This window comes from Pseudophryne corroboree, chromosome 7 (genome assembly GCF_028390025.1).
Source record: "Pseudophryne corroboree isolate aPseCor3 chromosome 7, aPseCor3.hap2, whole genome shotgun sequence".
Taxonomy (NCBI): domain Eukaryota; kingdom Metazoa; phylum Chordata; class Amphibia; order Anura; family Myobatrachidae; genus Pseudophryne; species Pseudophryne corroboree.
The window spans coordinates 171,470,547-171,488,152 of record NC_086450.1 but is presented as its reverse complement, the minus strand read 5'-3'; the positions used below and the strand labels follow the sequence as shown (position 1 = coordinate 171,488,152).

At 38.5% G+C, this 17,606-nt stretch overlaps 1 protein-coding gene across 10 annotated transcripts in view; it reads left to right on the top strand.

Annotated features, from left to right (window-relative positions):
• R3HDM1 (R3H domain containing 1) overlaps nt 1-17,606 on the top strand; it is a 222,315-nt gene that overhangs the window by 129,194 nt on the left and 75,515 nt on the right. For 4 of the 10 annotated variants that reach the window (XM_063933764.1, XM_063933766.1, XM_063933763.1 and 1 more), the window contains exons 1-3: nt 7,768-7,928; nt 9,982-10,190; nt 12,700-12,907. In XM_063933764.1, the coding sequence (XP_063789834.1) occupies nt 12,740-12,907 (168 nt within the window). In that variant the 5' untranslated portion in view covers nt 7,768-7,928; nt 9,982-10,190; nt 12,700-12,739. Of the gene's footprint in view, nt 1-7,764; nt 7,929-9,981; nt 10,191-12,699; nt 12,908-17,606 lie in introns of those variants that run through there. The other 6 variants (XM_063933765.1, XM_063933762.1, XM_063933761.1 and 3 more) reach the window with 4 other exon arrangements.

Here is a 17,606-nt window from a genome sequence, read left to right as displayed (position 1 = left end):
GTGGTTTGGGCGCCCTGACCAGGGCTTTAGACAGGATTAGCTGCTATTCGTGGCTAACCTTCATCTATTTGGGTGAGTATAAAGCAATCTGCGCCCAACTAGAGCAACAATTGAATTGCTCTGATGCACGCCAAAAAACATTTTGAATCGCCCCTATTGTGACAGAACTTTAGATACTTGATATGTGATGGGGTGAGTGCTAAGATAAGTTATTTTAGTTAAGTGGTTAACAGGTTTTATCAATAGTAAGTAGAACCTCTATGATAAGTTCTTGTAACTCAGATTTTGGTTTTTGTTGTATACTGTATAAATATTAACTTTTTATAAGCAGAACTCTCAGAGGTACGAGATTTAAGTAAGGCCCAGGGATAAGTGAGATGGGGGAGGGGGGGAATAGAGATGTACAAGAAAGACACAGTAAAGACCTAGATGAGACTGGTGCGGTGAGGGGCAGGGACTGGAAGGTGGTGGAAATTAAATATCAGGCATGATAGGTAGTGACCTAGCAAATGACAGGTCCAAAATACTAGTACACGAGTGGTAAAAAATTGTCATACACCTTGACTTGTTAAAAAATATTTTTTTCTGCCATGTTGCCTAACAGCTATTGGGCCTAATTCAGAGTTGATCGCAGCAGCACATTTGTTAGCAGTTGGGTAAAAGCCGCAAAACCATGTGCACTGCAGGTGTGGCAGATATAACATGTGCAGAGAGAGTTAGATTTGGGTGGGGTGTGTTCAATCTGAAATCTAATGTGCAGTGTAAAAATGAAGCAGCTAGTATTCACCCTGCACAGAAACAAAATGCTAGGTTCACCCCACAAAAACTACCAATTTGGAAAGGCTCTGACCCAGTCAATTCTGCCCTTGTCGCCCTGATACTTACGCTTGCCAGTTTTTCCTGCTTCCAACTCATCAGCATCAAGAATGGAGTGTTCACTTGCTATATAATATCCCACCCCTTGACAGGTGACCTGAGAGAACCAATGTAGTTCACATAACCTGTCAGTAGGTTTGTTATAGCTGATTTGGTTTGTGTATGTATTTGTATATCATTAAATAATTCTTTTTTATTTTCTTGGAGGAAAAAACTGTAAATAAAATAAATTGGGCACTTCGGACTTTGATGATGAAATGTGTCACGCGCATTATAGGATCAACTAAAGGGCCACACACACTTGCCGATAAAATGAGTGACGTCGCTCATTTCCACTTCCTGAGCGACGTTGCTCATTTTATCAGCAAGTGTGTATGACGCCAGCGACAAACGATGCATGGCCCTGCAGGTTGGCAACGATCGTCGTTGTCGGCAGTGCATGCAAGCTCGACCTGGACTGTCATCCAGGAGCTGGATGCATGGGCGGCGGCTGCGTGACGACACTGAGCGATATGAACTGTCCTATCTCTCTGTATGTATGGGCGGATGCCGACAGCCTTGCCCGGGATGTGAAACACTAGACAACGTCGTCAAGTGTATATGGGCCTTTAGACTGAGGATTTGTCCTTAATTTTGCTTTCATTATTGGACAATTATTTCAATCTTCAATGAGCAAATGTATTTTTTTTTTTTTTTTCCTGATACACATTGATTGTGTTAAATTATTTTATTTACAGATTGCTTAGAACCTTTAATGTTTAGGCTCTTTTTTAAATGTAGAGCAGCAGACTAGTCAGTGAGTCCTGTGGTCATATACAGGTTCTGATGTATGGTTGCCCGCATTTGACCTATATTTCGCTAGGTAAATCCTTAAAGTTGCTTGCACCGCACTGGAATGCGAGCAAAAGGAGCAGTATGGCATAGTGAGAGCTAATTGAATCTCCTCTTGGGTGTGGCAAGAAAAGCTTTGTACATTATGTGCTGGTGTATTTGGAAGAATGGCAATGACGTGTCTACACTGGTCATTTTATTTATTTTTTATCTGTAATCAAATATCATAAGATTAGTTGCTTAGAGAACACTGCTATTTTGTCCTAAATTGAAGCCTAATTAGAGACCATTTTTTTAATTTCTCATCCATTTTATAGTCAATGGGAGCAATTAATAACATTAATTTCGTATAGTGCGTCAGTTTACTGATGAAGGCTGAGATGGCGCTACACAGTGAGTTAAGCTTCATCTTTGTAGATTACCTACATGGAATGAAACTCCTGCAAAATGGGCGTTCACTAGTAAACAAGTAATTGCTCTTGTTGGAGTGGCTGAAAGTGCTTGTTTAGATACCGCTTAGGCTTTTTCCTTTTTTTACTCCATTGATTTTTATTAAAGAATTTTCATAACTGAGAAAAAAAGATTTACAGAAAATAGGTGAAGAAAAACTCAATATGAAGTCCAAAATTAGGTAATAATCAAGAGGAACATAGAAAATAGAATTATGAGTGCTTTAAAACACATGATACAAGGCAAGATGCACATCTGCACATATATGAATGGGCTACAGGGCTGGAAAAACCCAGAACAGGCAACCTGCTACTACTGTAGGGATGATCAGAGTGGAAGCTACGGAAAAGTTGGTTTGATCAAGAGTGCCGGTTCTAGTTCCGTCACCTTCAATATTATATAGTTGCCAAGAAAGCCATTTTGCTACTAAAGAAGCAGGATTCCTAGAATATGATGTTTCCATTACAAAGCTATGCTGAGTTTTAGCAATGACTTTAGGTAAAGTGGCTATAGTAGAGTATTTCTAGAATTTAGCTAATTTGGCTCTAGCCGCTTGCAAAATTTGACCTGTCATATAGTGTTAAAAATTCAGTATGGAGGGAGGACACAGATGTAGCAGAGCAAGACCCAGTTCAGGTGTAATAGAAACCTTAATTACTTTTGATGTTTAGTCATAAACATCATCCCAGAATTGGCAGAGGTATGGACAGTCCTAAAAAACGTGTAGGAGTGTACCGTCCTCTGCACACGGATGCCAACAGTATTTCCAACATGATCACATGTTGTGAAGTTTAACTGGTTGTGATGTCATTTAAAATGCATCTCAATATGGTTAATACGGTTCCGGTATGAATGGTCGACCATGTTATGGTCGACAGTCATTAGGTCGACCACTATTGGTCGACATTGACATGGTCGACGTGGACACATGGTCGACACACGAAATGTCGACATATGAAAAGGTCGACATGAGGTTTTTTTTAACTTTTTTTGGTGTCGTTTTTTGCGTAAAGTGACTGGGAACCCCAATTAGTGCACTGCGTCCCCTCGCATGGCTCGCTTCGCTCGCCATGCTTCGGGCATGGTGCCTTCGCTCCGCTACCGCTTCGCTCGGCACACTTTACCGTTCCAATCGTAGTCCATGTGGATCGTAAAGTATGGAAAAGTTCCCCAAAAGAAAAAAAAGTTAAACTCATGTCGACCATTTTCATGTGTCGACCATGTGTCCATGTCGACCATGTCAATGTCGACCAATAGTGGTCGACCTAATGACTGTCAACCATAACATGGTTGACCATGTGAACGGATACCGGTTAATACATCTAGATATGTGACAAATTAGTATATATATTTTCCACCCGCAAGGCTGCAAAAGTGCTATGCAAATCTGTTTCCCAGCGCTGTTGAGTTACAGATTTATTAGTAGGTAAAATCTGGGTGTGCTGGTACCAGAAAGATATCTCTCCACAAGGAGAGCAGGTGCTAAATTTACATAAAAGCTTAGGGGATGAAGAGGAAAATGCTTAGGGCAATTTTGACATGGCCGTCAAACAATGAACTATTTAATAATACTAATACTGACTGGTAGAGGGGAGGCCATATTTACACTGGAGGTAAGCGAAAGGTAATAGGACATTCCCTTGAAGGAGGTCCTAGAGGACACCTAGTCCTTTTGATACCCATATATCAAAGCGCAGGTGGGGTATTAAATGACCTAACGCCCAGAGTGATTTCTGGAAGGAGTCCCCAATCACCTTAGAGCATCTATGATGGTGTTTAGGTAGCGAATGAACCGTACTTTGATGTCAGAGTACGTCAACATCTGGGAATTCTGCAGGAGTAGTAATTTCAAGGTCAACCCAAAGTTTTTGCCCAGATGTGCCATAATACATGTACATTGATAAAGAAGATTTGGGAGTTTAAGGCCAACATACTACATAGGTAATGTCATCTTATGGGTCGCCAAATGGCACTTAGCAAATAATTGCTTGAAAAAGCCTGAGACGAGTCTGAGTCACCTGTGATTAAATCTCATGCAAATAATTACTTGAAAAAGAGCATTGCAGTTTTCAGTGACTTTTATCTGATTAATTGTAATGAGACTAATTGCCTACATAGGATAAATAAACCATACTGTACTAATGAGTATTTTCTGGATAGAATATCCCAATATCTCTAGAATAATTGATTAATAGCGTTTTTTAGTTTAACTCCAGATAAGAGATAAATTGCCTGCAGTTTATGCAAGGTGATTGAGTTGTGGCGTAATACTGTTGAAGGCGATCATTATCACAGTTTAAGAAGTGCACAGTCTGTTAGGAAGTGAATATGTACGGTGTGCAGCTACAAATTGGCCGTATGGATTAGTCCCTTAAAGAGAACAGTTTACCAGCACCGTGGATGCAGTCTTTATGCCGGCTGAACCAATATTCAAGAGATTGCTACCTATTCATTCACTAGAGCAGAGGTTCCCAAACGCGGTCCTCAAGGTCACCCCAACAGTCCAGGATTTAGGTATATCCATGGCTCAGCACAGATGGTTAAATAAAATTGACTGAATTAAGTCACCTGTGGCCAAACATGGATACATTTAAAACCTGGACCGCTGGGGTGCCTTGAGGAACCTCTGCACTAGAGCTTGGCGGTCACACCGATAAGAATACAGCTTGTAAATTGAGTAGGAAAAGAAAGTGTCATGTCATGGTGATGTCACCCATTTCTATTGATTTTAATAGGCTGTATTTTACATAATAGCTGTTGCCACTGTGTATTTGTCATGGTTGTACATTACTTAATCCTGTCTTGGGAAGTTATTGGGAATTGTAAATATAGTAGATATTGTGCACATTTTTATCTGTACTTTGCATAAAAAATGCTGCAGATTTATTTTTTTAGACTGTATTTTGCTAGGGAAAAATGCAATGGGCCTGATGCGGAGTAGAACTTCTGGCACTTTCCATAGTGTAAACTGCACATGTCCCCCACCTTGCACAGCAGCCTAATCACATGTGCACCATCCCCTGAACAGCAGCCTTGTCACACATTGACCCCCACCCACCAATGGATCGCTTCACTTTGCTGTTGCCACTGCTGATCCTGTCACTGCTGTGGTGTACTCCCTGATTATTTTGAATCCAAGACCAAGATGGCCGATGTTAAGCTCCTCTATCCGGATAGAGACATTTCTCAACCTTTGATAAGAAAAGAGGCTGCTGAGATGTGGAGAGGAGACAACAGCAGTGGTTGAGGCAGCACAGTGAATGGTAAGTGCACATGCTCATCCCAATCCTCCTCCTCCCTGCCAGCGGAAGTAGGTGCCTACTTCTGTAAGAATTGTACACTGAAACAATGGTCTGCTAACTAGATTGGAGAAATCAAACTAGTGCTCTCAAGTTGGACAGACAGTTTTTGGAAGTTTTGAGTGTGTGTAAGTAATTGGACAACTGTTTGCTCCCACGCATGGAACTACCACCGTTCCAACCATCCAAATAGTTAGCTTGATAGTTATTCTGTGTATGGCCAGCTTTAGCGTAAACCGAACACAAATGCTGCTAGTTCATACCAATTTTGCAAGCATTTCCATCAACCACTGTGTTCTTTCTGGTAACGTCTTTGCTTGAATAAGAGTGGAGTTTGTATTTTGATGTGGTGGTATGATCAATACAGGACACAAGCAGTTTACTACACTGTAGCATTCATATGTTATAGTAATTATCCTCTAGCCTCAATGGGGGTGATTTAGTTGTTTTTCCCTGTGGCTACCACTAGGGGGTGCAAAGCAGATCAATTCAATTGTTGCTCCATTTTGACGTCCATTATCTGTGGGGGAGTCCTTTCTTCTCGCAACATCCTGAGGTGTGAGAAGAAATTTGTGCAAAATTCATGGTTACGGCCTCCTAACCAAGACTTTAGATGGGATTAGCCGCTATTTGAGGCTAAACCCAATCTATATGGGCAATATCAGCCTGATTAAAAGAAAAAAAGATAAGAAACAAATAAACATTTGAATTGTGACTCCTGATCTCCCGTCACTGTAGGCGGGAAATCGGGTGTGCAAAAACTGTTGAATCGGCCCCAATAATTTTTTTTTTAAATATATAATGCTTGAATTAACGGTTTTCAAGAGCTGTTATGTAACACCTGATCATTTTGAAACTTGTTGAAGCTACTCAAATTGCGCTTTTATGGGTTTTATTTTAATTTATTTGCTTTTACCGTCTAAAAAAACACGTATGAATGCATTATGTCCTAATCTTTATACAAGTTCCCCAATTATTCTTTCCAGTAACCAGTGCAGTGCATTCTTTTGGCATAAATGCAGTACATAAAAAGCTCAGCAAAGGCACACATTAGCTTCCATGCCTGGTTTCTCAGTTCATTTTTGTGAACTAGCTTAACACAAAAGGACATATTTGTAGAAGTTACCATCCCTGTCAATAAATGTTATTTATCCCAGTGGTTCCCAAACCGTTTCTGAATCATGGCACTAGTGGATCAGAATTGTTATCACGGCACCCCTAGGCCATATTTCTTTCTAGATTTCTCAGTAAGAAACTTTTGAACTTAAGTAAATTGTGTTTTAAATATCACCCTTAGGGTCAGTTATGTGGTGAGGGACAAGATTCACTTCTGTTTGTCAATATATGTTATGATTGGCAGTCGACAGCTCTGGTTTTGCCTATTACATTGACCATAAATAATTTGAAATGGTCCTGGACCACCTACCCAGGGCTCCCCTGCAAGTGTCCCGAGGCACCTCAGGGTGACATGGCACACCATTTGAGAACCACTGATTTATCCAATTCCGTTTAAATATAAACAATATAAGATATTAACAAAAGTATTTACTTAACTTGGGGAGAGCGATCCCTCCTTTTTTTTTTTTTTTTTGTAGTGCCGCCACACTGCGCTTCATAAACCCTGTGTTTAAGTGTGGTTGGTGAATAAGGACACTGCCGACGTGTATGACATGAATATTTTATAGTAAGAACTCGAAGTGTTTTGTGTGTGTGTGTGTATAGTGCTGTGTACTATCTACCAATTACTTTATGCTAGCTGCCAGGCTCTCGGTTTGCTGCGGATCTTGCTGATACCATTTCTCCTTCAAGAACTTTTGAAAACTGTATGGTTATTATATTCCTCATTTTGTATGTGTGCATGTTATCAAACACAGTGCGATATCTGACAATGTGGATCTGTCATTGATTCATGCACCATGGAACCTGGCTGCAGTCTGATCATTAATAAGACCCTGTAAAGAGTGAATTTTACTATAATATTTTTTTCTTAGCTGAACGTAAATTGTAACTTTGGCGCATAATAGGAGATTAATATATATAGCCCCCTTTCTTTTCTTTTTTTTTTGTGTGCAAAATATGGTCTATATAAAAATCGCAACCAGCCCCTTTCTTGGCACTTCTACGCTTTCAAACATTTATTTTTTTATTTATCTATATATATTTTTACATCATCTGCTGGTGAATTGCTAATGAAGCTGTGAATTTGGCGTGAGAGGTGTACGAGTTGTGCGACGTTCTCACTGGCTGTGGGTGCACTGACGTCACTGTGAGCAGCTGTTTGCTGTATTCTCTCTCTCCCAGGCTCCTGTATGTGCCTTAACAGACTGTCTGCCAGGTGCCTGGAACATCGGCTAAGTGTAGGGTTGCAACGATTGCTCTCTGAAAGAGCTGTTCAGAGTCATTGTGTAGATGCTATGGAAAGCATATCTCCTGTAATTTGGTGCAATGAAGCTATTTGCCGGCATGGTTCAGGTATGTGATTGATTTCTACTAGCTCGAAGTCTTCTCCGTTTCCTCATTATTTATTTTTCTCTATTTTAGATGGAGCTACAGAGGTAATATCTCTTTAAACCTACATACAAATAAGCAAATTGAATGGTCGTTATGTTTTTCTGACATTTTAATGAATGCTTTGAAGATCCTGTTGTGTGTTTTTAAATGGTTTCCTTTAGTTTTTTTGGTAAATCGGATACTAATTTTTACTTTTCTATACATTGATAGCCATGGTTTCAAAAGGTGGATATGTATTTGGTTTCCTATATACATATTCATGTTTTGTATGGTTTGTGAGTAGAGCGAAATCCTGACATTCTAAATTTCTTTTTGCAAAGCATCATTATAAGAACTTGGTTCTTTTTCAAAATGCTTCCTAAAGATAATGAATATTTTGGTCCCTCATCAGTATATGGCATATAACCAGCTTATTGTTATCCTTTTTAATTTTCTTGTGATTGTACTGTGAATGTACATTGTGTCAGTCCTGAATTCTCTGCTCAATATTACTATTGCATTTGTTATGATTTTCCTTTAAGCTGAATGGTCTTCTAATCAATTACATGGTAGCATTCTAGTAATAGATGGCAGTATATGTAGTCTTAAATATTCGCATTATAAAGTGCTGATAATGTGTACAGGTTACTTTATTCTGCAGTGTATATACATGAATATGTAAGGAATGCAACTGTAGTTGACGTTAGATTTTATGCAAATACTTGGCTAGAGTTTTGTTCCTGGTGGGGATCCTGGCTGTATTTTAGTGTATTGCCCACCCAGAACATTGCAGTAATTTTTTTTTATTTGCCTTCATTAAAATCTTTGATTTTACAGCAATGTATTTGTTTGATTCATTCATTAATAGTCTCCTAATTACTGCCAAGTTCTCTCCTTGTGCATTGAAGTTCTCTCCTTTACCTGACGATATGCCGATACTTAGAGGCATTTTAATATCCCCTTAATTGATTTCTCACTTTAGGTGAAGGTGTATGCTTGTTTGTGTGTTTTGGACCTTTGTGCACATGCTGTAAAGTTCAGTTTACACTCCTCCTGTCCCTGTATTCAAGCAATGAAGGGAAATTGATTGTGACTGATGTCTTAATAGGTACTGGAGGAAATAGAATTGTTTTCAGCAGAGACGCAGTACCTGATATGGATTATTTTGCATGCTGAGTGTGAAGTGATAGTGCGGTCCCTTGGTAGACGATATAGCACATTATTACACTTTTCATCCTCTCCCCTCCGGAGAGCACCTTGGCATGTAACCAGGTGACTGCCAGTGATTTAATCTCAATAGGATAAAATGACCTGAGCGCCCCCGTTGATGAGCTGTGAATCTCTTGACACCTTCCCCTTGTTTGAAGTTTGTATTCTGCATAATATTTAAGGAGGCGCTTAGGAGAAGCAATTCATATGCACTTCTAAGCCAAATGTTTCTACCTGTGAATTGGGGATTATACAAAGTACTCGCAGAACTGTATATGACAAACTCAATCCATATTCCCTGTGATCTTATTATGAACAGTAGCTTAAATATATTCGAGCCATGTATTAATGTTTTTGCTTGTAAGTGTGTGTGTGTGTATATATATATATATGTGTGTGTGTGTATATATATATATATATATATATATGTGTATATATATATATATATATATATATTCTAAAATAAAAATCCTTTTTTTTTTTTTCTTCTGCCAACATATTCTTTCTTTTCTCATTTCCCCGGCTCAGTTTTTTTTACAATGATTAAATCTGAATAAATTGGCAAATCCCAGACTTGTTTTTCCCATTATGTTTCCAAATCTTTTGGCAGAATGTCTTGGCATCAAAATATTTTATTACATAAATGCAGAATTTTCCAAGGTTGCGGAGTAGAAAATAAGACCCTACCCCCACCCAAGATTTGGGTTATGGAAATAGGTTATGCACTGAGATCTGCTCGATCCCTAAATGTTATCCTTATTCTAAATATTATTAGATGTATGTCTGTATGTCTCTGATATGATCATTACATGATGCTTGTCTTCAGGTTGGTGCGAGAAATGCTGCACATGACCTCGAGCAGCGTAACGCAGCCCAGGACCTTCCACTAGTGACAGGGACATGGGACGGCTTCTTGCACCTTCCAGATGGTTCATTACAACTGACATCCTGCTTAATCTCGGTGGGAAGGAACCTGAAAATATTTCTCTTTGTTACTCTGGGACATCACATACTTATAACAATAGGATACATCAGGTAAATGTCACCCTCTGTTGCTTCGCAGGTTCAGAAAAACAGAGACCAGTCTTTTCCATCTTTCTGTTTAATGTGTAATAAAACCTTGTGACTCTTCAGCAGGAGCTGAAAAGTATCGCTTAGAACTCTGTTACGTTTAACCAACGTTTACATGTTTGCATGGGTATTTTATATGGCAGGCTTAGGCAATATGTGGGTCTCCAGCTGTAGTGGAGTCACAGTTTGGGTATGCTGGGAATTGTAGTTCCATAGTAGCTGCAGACCCACAAGTTGTTTAGGTCTACTATATGCCTGCCTTTGGAAATCCTTATTGCTGTTTTCTTTGTAACCCTACGGAGGCTTTCTTAATTACTATGGTACAGCTCTGGTGTTTGGCTTCTGCCTCTTCAAAATTAAATAAAAATGAATAAAGAATATACCTCTTGTGCCGTGACCTTCCTATCGCACATTGGTTTCTCACTCTGGGTCGTTTGTAACACTGCATGGTGAGGGACAACTGGCAAGTAATTGCCCACCTCTCGTAATGAGGTCACTTTAGGAAGTCTCTCTAATTGGTGAGCAGATTCGGTAAGGATGCATTGAAATGCGCAGCCCGTCTGTGATAAATAACGGTAGATGGGTCCTACATCAGAGTTTATTTTATCCCCCATTTACTTCTGTCCTTGTCTGTATATTGGCTCCTACCATGTTGTTTATAATTTAGACTATACCGAATCAGTTTGACCTGTTAATTCCGCTAAAACTGATCAAACCCTCGATTTAGAAATTCTGAAATGTTGGTTTTTGTATTCCCGCGCTGCCCATCCTATCCTTAGTAGCCGACTCGCCTTCTCCCAGTAATATCTCCATCCTAGAGATGGGTGTAGTGAAAAAGGTGTGCACTTATTTCTAACCCCATACCGCATAGTGTCTTACACCATTCCTGAATTTCTTACAATCTACATTTGTGATAGCAGGGCAAACTGCAGCCAAAGGCAATGTTACAAATGTTGAAACTTAGAGCAAAGGTTCACAAGGAATTCTAGTATTATATGTGTTATTAGTGACACAAGTGTGTGCGTGTGAAATATAATCTCATGCACATACAGTATGTAACAATGTGTAAGTAGCCTTTTCTCACCGTAACCCAGCCGTGTTGTGTAATAGCTCTGTCTGTGGCATTATGTCAATGTTTCAGATGGTTGAATTGGTTTATTTAGCACAAAATCAAAAAAAGAGGATGGAGAAATATGTCTGAGCTGCAGTTTAGGGTCTGTAAGAGCACATTCCTGGGATAATTTATTTCTCTGTGTGTCGGGAAGCTGGTCCATTGTTCCTCTACCTGTGCAGCAGATATTTTTTTTTGAAGCTGCAGCAAATGCTTCTCCTCTCTTGTTCCCATGGTAACAGGAACCGGTCGCCTATTGTTCCAGTCTATGTTTAGAATCCTGGCTGACACTTTCTGAAAACAATTAAGACGACCCCCCTCACCCACCACCCCAATTTTCCTGAATTATAGTTTCTGAAACAGGGTGGAGAAAACTTATTTGCATTTAATTTGGTGTCAGTGCAGTATGAGCTTTCAGCATACACACAAGCAAATGATTGTACTAAATGCAATTAAATATTTAACTATTCCTCTGAATCAGGGGAGAGGGGGGTCTGCGAACATGCAGTGTGCCTTCTATTGGTGGTTGCTGATGTGTGATATAAGTGTGTATGTCAGCTTTCTCATAGAGAATAATTCCCAATTCTTTTCAGTATATTGTGTGAGGAAAATCAAGGAATTGTCTTTTACATCTATATTACAAATATAATTTATCTGTAAATGCATCATTTGCATATAGGTAATCTGAGCAGTTGTAATTAGAAAATATCTTAAATGGAATGATGTCTCCTGCAACAATTGATGAATTATATGGGCGTTTTAGGATAATAATTGACCATGCCGAAGTAGGGGGAAGGGGAGGCAAGATTTTAATTTTGAAGTAGTAAAGACATCAAAGATTAAAATGCTAATACTGTGCAACCAATATGTAACACTAGTACTTACAGTATTGCTCATCTCTGGATAAACCCCCTGTTTAATGCATTCAGAATGTTTGGAATTAGGTCAAGAGTCTGAGTAACATAGACTTTTGGGCCATATTTTCTGTTCATTACAACTGTAATTGTCCCATTAACACTTCTCTGGGGCTAGTTTGTAATTATCTTCGTATCCTGAAAACGTACCCTGAACTGTATAGGAATAGATCTCTATGACCGGTAAAGCCTTGCTTTTCCGGTCATACACAACTAGCGTCTGTGTTCTACTATCTACTAATAATATCCATGGTGGTGTTGCATGCATAACACTAAAATCATATACATGGTTTTAATTTGTGTACACATTAACTTGTATGTTACATGCCGTTATCCGCTCGTCTACATTAGTGTGATTCTATTAAGATTTAACTTCTTTATTTTGTTTCTAACTTTTTTTTGTTTTTTTCATTTCATTTCATATTGCATTCCATTCTGAAATCTCTAGGTTCTGTATATCCTTTAAAGTTTTAAAGTGACCTTTTCCAATGAGGATGTCTGGTATTGTTACTGTAAAGGACGAATCTGAAACAATGAAGGGGTCAGAGTCCAACCTGGGTCAGTCCGGCTCCACCGAAAACCTCCCAACTGCCGAGCTCGAGAGAACCGCAGCAGAAAAAGAAGACTGTTGTTGTGATAACAAGCAGGATGTCACGGTAAGCCTTGGAAATATGGCAGGACTGCATAACCACACTGAACGTTCACTATTTCATGTCACTGTTCTTTGTCTTGCATTTATTTTCTATCAAGTATTTTGTGTTTTCTATGCAGTCTATATTAAGAACATGCAAAAAGCCTTTGCAGATTTTTTTTTGTATGAAAAAAATAATAATAAACAAATCATTCAACAGTGTTACCCAGGTGATTTACTGGAGGAAGAAGTCAACAAGAGATATATTCTGGTGACTTTGAGATTCTCAGAAAACCTGGTGACACTTTTAGGTTACATTAATCACAATGTTATTAAAAGGAGGATTGAAAAATCATAGGTATCATGTGGACACACTTTTTTTTTTTTTTTTTAATATTTATTTTGGATTTTCAGTGCCTAAATTGTAACAGTTTATATGGATACAGTTGTTGAAGAAAATTATAAACTTTCTTTATTTTGGGGAAGAGGAGACTGGGCCTTAAACCAGTGGTACTATAGACTACAGTAATAACTTTGAAAGTTTTCAGGCCTTCGTAGGTTGCACGGAAGCATTTTGCAGACTTTTCAGTACAATAATAATCCAAATTAAAAATTTTTTTATAACTAATTAACCAATTGATACTTTGGGTTGGGGGAGGGGGGGTGGGGGTGGAGAGGGTGTTAAATAGTGTGTCCTCTTTCGTGGTAAATGCAACACTGTTCTGCCCCCCAGACTTGCAATTAATTCTGTGAAGACTCATTTTTGGCAAACTTGTGCACAGGATACAGGTGGTGTTATAAAGAATATTAAAATAAAATGTCTTGCTTACATGGCAACACTCCCGTTTGTCCTGTGTCCAGTTTTCATAAAAGTTCTTCTCAGTATTAGTGTATCTATTTTGATACTTAGTAATTGCCTCTATCCATTTACTGTCGGATCACTATGTAGCATTGGATCACCATCTTGACATTTATTTCATTTTTAGATCATTTTCTTTTTTTTTTTAATGAATATAAACTATGGTTGGAATCTAGATACGGTCAGCAAGTCTAGGTAGGGGTTCATCATTTTATGCAGATCACAAAAATATTTAGGAAAAATGAAGAACTTACCAAATGTCGTGTTGTAGCACAGGGCATACAAAGAACACTTTATTTGCAGGTACTAGGTTAGATACCGGTTCTGATGTTTAATATGTGGGTCCTTTATTTACGAGCACACATTACTTTACTTTTTTTTTTCTTATCTCCATATTATGTAAATTCTTAATTACGGTCACTTTACTTCAGCTAATGTTGTGTAATGACTTGCTGGTGCTGTTGTGAAGAGAGTGTTTATTTCCTGTGACATTACTACTTCTCAGCACTTCCAGGTTCTTTGTATGTGTCAAAGGATCTAGTGTAATTATGAGAATCCGGTTCTCTAGAGCTTATTGGTTCAGTCTCTCTTATACTTTTAAATGCTCTCTGTTCATATTTGTAGAGCATGTCAGAGACATCTGCTTTTTCTAAGGTTACACCATTGGACGCTGTGTTGTTGTCTGGGTATTTCTGCCAAACTCAGACAGGCAACTTCTATGCCTGTTCAAGTGACACTAATGGTAATCTCCGCACGACTTGGTCGTAAAAGGAGACAAGTGCTCTTAAAAGGCGTTTCTGCTTCATTTTTTCATTTCATTTTTTAGCTTTACAAAATATTAATGTTTCTGCTACTGGTATTATAAAATAAGCCTATATTGAATCAACTTCTGTCACGTAAACTTCAAAACTTTCATTCTTTTGCACGCTCCCTAATCCTACCAAAGAATTTGCTGGGGTTGGCATCCCAATGTTTGTTAGACAGGTTAGTTGTACATTCAACATTTACAACACCACTTGTGTGAAAAATTCTGATTGGACAAATACCAAGCCATTCTCTCAACTCCTCTGAAAGGAAATATTAAACTTCCAGGTAGACGGATTGACCGTTCAGTTGTAGGAAGGGGGAGTCGTACACTACTGTACACTACCCCACAGTTCTGCTACTTAGGAGGTGTGGGCGAGTGTTGGGCATTACTTAGTTTCTTAATAGCGCTCTGTAGAGAAGATGATATTTAGGACTTGTATGATGCATTTCCACCATGAGGCAGCATTCCATTTGTTAATGATGTCTGCAAATCATCAGCTTTTCAAATAAAAATAGTTGAATGGACATCTGCTTGTAAAATGCATATAAACTGCAAGACTTCTCCTAATGGATAAGTAATGGTTATCAACTTGACGTGCGTCTGTCCTCACTATATGTAGTAGTCATATGGTTTTCTTTTTAGGTTTGCTACTTCATTATCAGCGTTTTCTGAAAGCACGTTGGTTACATCTTTCCAGAGATAAATGCAGGGTTGGGTTAATAATGCAGTATAGAGACGTTTTAAGGACTCCGGGTTTCAAGCTCCTGACATTTTTCAGCTGAGTAGAGAAATGTGGGGTAATTATTGTGACCTCATATGGACCTGCAGTGGTATTACTGCATTCATCAAATTGCCAAAGCCATTGGCTTCATATTGCATTTCATTTTTAGCAGTCTCTAAACAAGCTGAGTAGGAGGGCTGTGCTATACGTCTATATTCCTCTAATTGCCCTAAGGAGTGAGGGTTATAAGGTTCTCTCGTTGGCATCAAGCTATGCAGGACAGAACATCTCCCATGCCGGGAAGGCTGACATTACAGGGGAGACATCACTTAGTATGGGGGGTGGAGATGGGTTGCATAGCAAAAATGTGTGGGCGTGTTCCCTTTTAATCAAATTCTATGTCCTCTGACATTACTGAAATTGGTAACTATTTCGGGCAAAATTATTGCATATGCCAAATTTTAATATCATTATTAATCCATTTAGAGCCTACAGAATTTTTTTTTTTTTTAGCTGTATTCAACTAGAAATATGTAAGTCGCTCTCAGAATATTTGCTCATAAGTAAGTAACAGTTACCTTATCTTTAATAGCTCTTAATTGACCACTGCTAAAACACAAAGGTATAAACTGGTCTATTCAGCTGTTTGAGACTGATTAAATGCAAGACGCCTGGTGTGCATAAGAGTAAAATCTCTCACCACATGTTATATTTATATTAATTATCGGTCTTCCCAGTTCTGATAAGCTTCTGTTATTAGTATCTATTTTTCATGTGAAGCGGCTTAGATTTTACTAGTGGTTTGGCATAACCCCAGCCTTTGGATCTACTGGCCAGCTAGGTTAGGGAAAACCTTTCTAATGCAGAAACGCTCTGCAAAGGTCCTGCATTCAAAACTAGGTCTTGGCTAATGTAACACCCAAACTATGAAAGGTGACAGACTCCCTAGTATTCTCTCTAGGCTTCATCCAGTCAACTGGAGATTGGAAGCAGGTTTCTGCAGCCCTGTTCTTCTTCTTCTTCTTCTTTTTTTTTTTTCTTCTCTCTTGTGTTCGGTGAATTGTTTGATGCATGGAGAGGACAGCTCCGTAATACCAAAGAAGTGACTTCTTACCATATTACATTGTTTAGTCTAGTATGCCTCTCCGTGGCAGTATACTGTGTTTTTTTATATGTATAATGCCTGCTTTGAGTATTAAATGCACCAACGGTGATTCTTTGTGTTTTGCCTAATACGTGCTTCAGCTGTAATGTGAGGCATATTTTTATGTCTGAATCTTTTGTGGCATTTTATAGTAAAGTAGATGACATATACTGAATAATGAAGGTACGCAAACCACCTCCAGACTTCAGTGCGTTGTGTAGCTTCAGTAACCTGCCTGAAAACAGTATTGTCTTATCTTCCAAGGTAATGATGTCGCACAGATATACTTCTCTCCAACAATAAAGTAATGTGAGCGAGCGTCTGAGATTTATCACTTTCACTACCTGCTGTGACTTCTTCCCTAATCAAATTTTATAAAACAAAAATGGAACACATTATCTATAATACAGGGGGAGGGGAAATTAGGCTACCCACTTGAAAATAATTAAATTTAAAATAAAATTTCCAAAACTGATGCGACCATGTCAATGTAATTACTCCATTGTAGTGTTGTCTTCAGATGTGACCTTCATCATGTATAGATACCAAAACAAAAAACTAATTATACATCTGCAGGTCAGATACATCTCTTGGGACTGTGGTGGAGGGGAGGTTTCAGTCAATATCTGGGAACAGTGTTCCTTTGGAATTTATCTACATTGATTTCTTTCTTATTAAAATGTCATATTAAACCTGACGTTTTTTTTTTTGTTTGTTTCATATGTTCTGATTTTATTACTTGTGAAAACAGCAAAACCAAATTGTGATTCATTCTGTTTTTTTTTTCCATAGATTCTTTTGTAGCAAATGGCATTAAAATTAAGACTCTAATTAATGCTATAGCATTATTTATGCTGTTTAATCAAAACGATATGTTCCTCTCGTGGGTCCCCAATCCCACCACGTTACCCATATTCCTTTACAAACAATTGTATCATTTGTGCAAGAACTAGATTTTGAGTGATAATTCAAGGACAAACACTAGTACAGTAGAGTATTGAATTTTATGTCTATCTTTTTAAATGGAATATTTAGTAGAATTACATCTGTTACTCTTTGTGCTGCAATGGTTTAATTCTGATTGATGATTCTAGTCAGTCATTCCTGTTATAATCCCGGCGGTGTGTTTTATTTCTTGGACGGGGGAAGGGGTCTTTAGTTTGTCTCCGCATGCAGTCCATTCTTTTATATT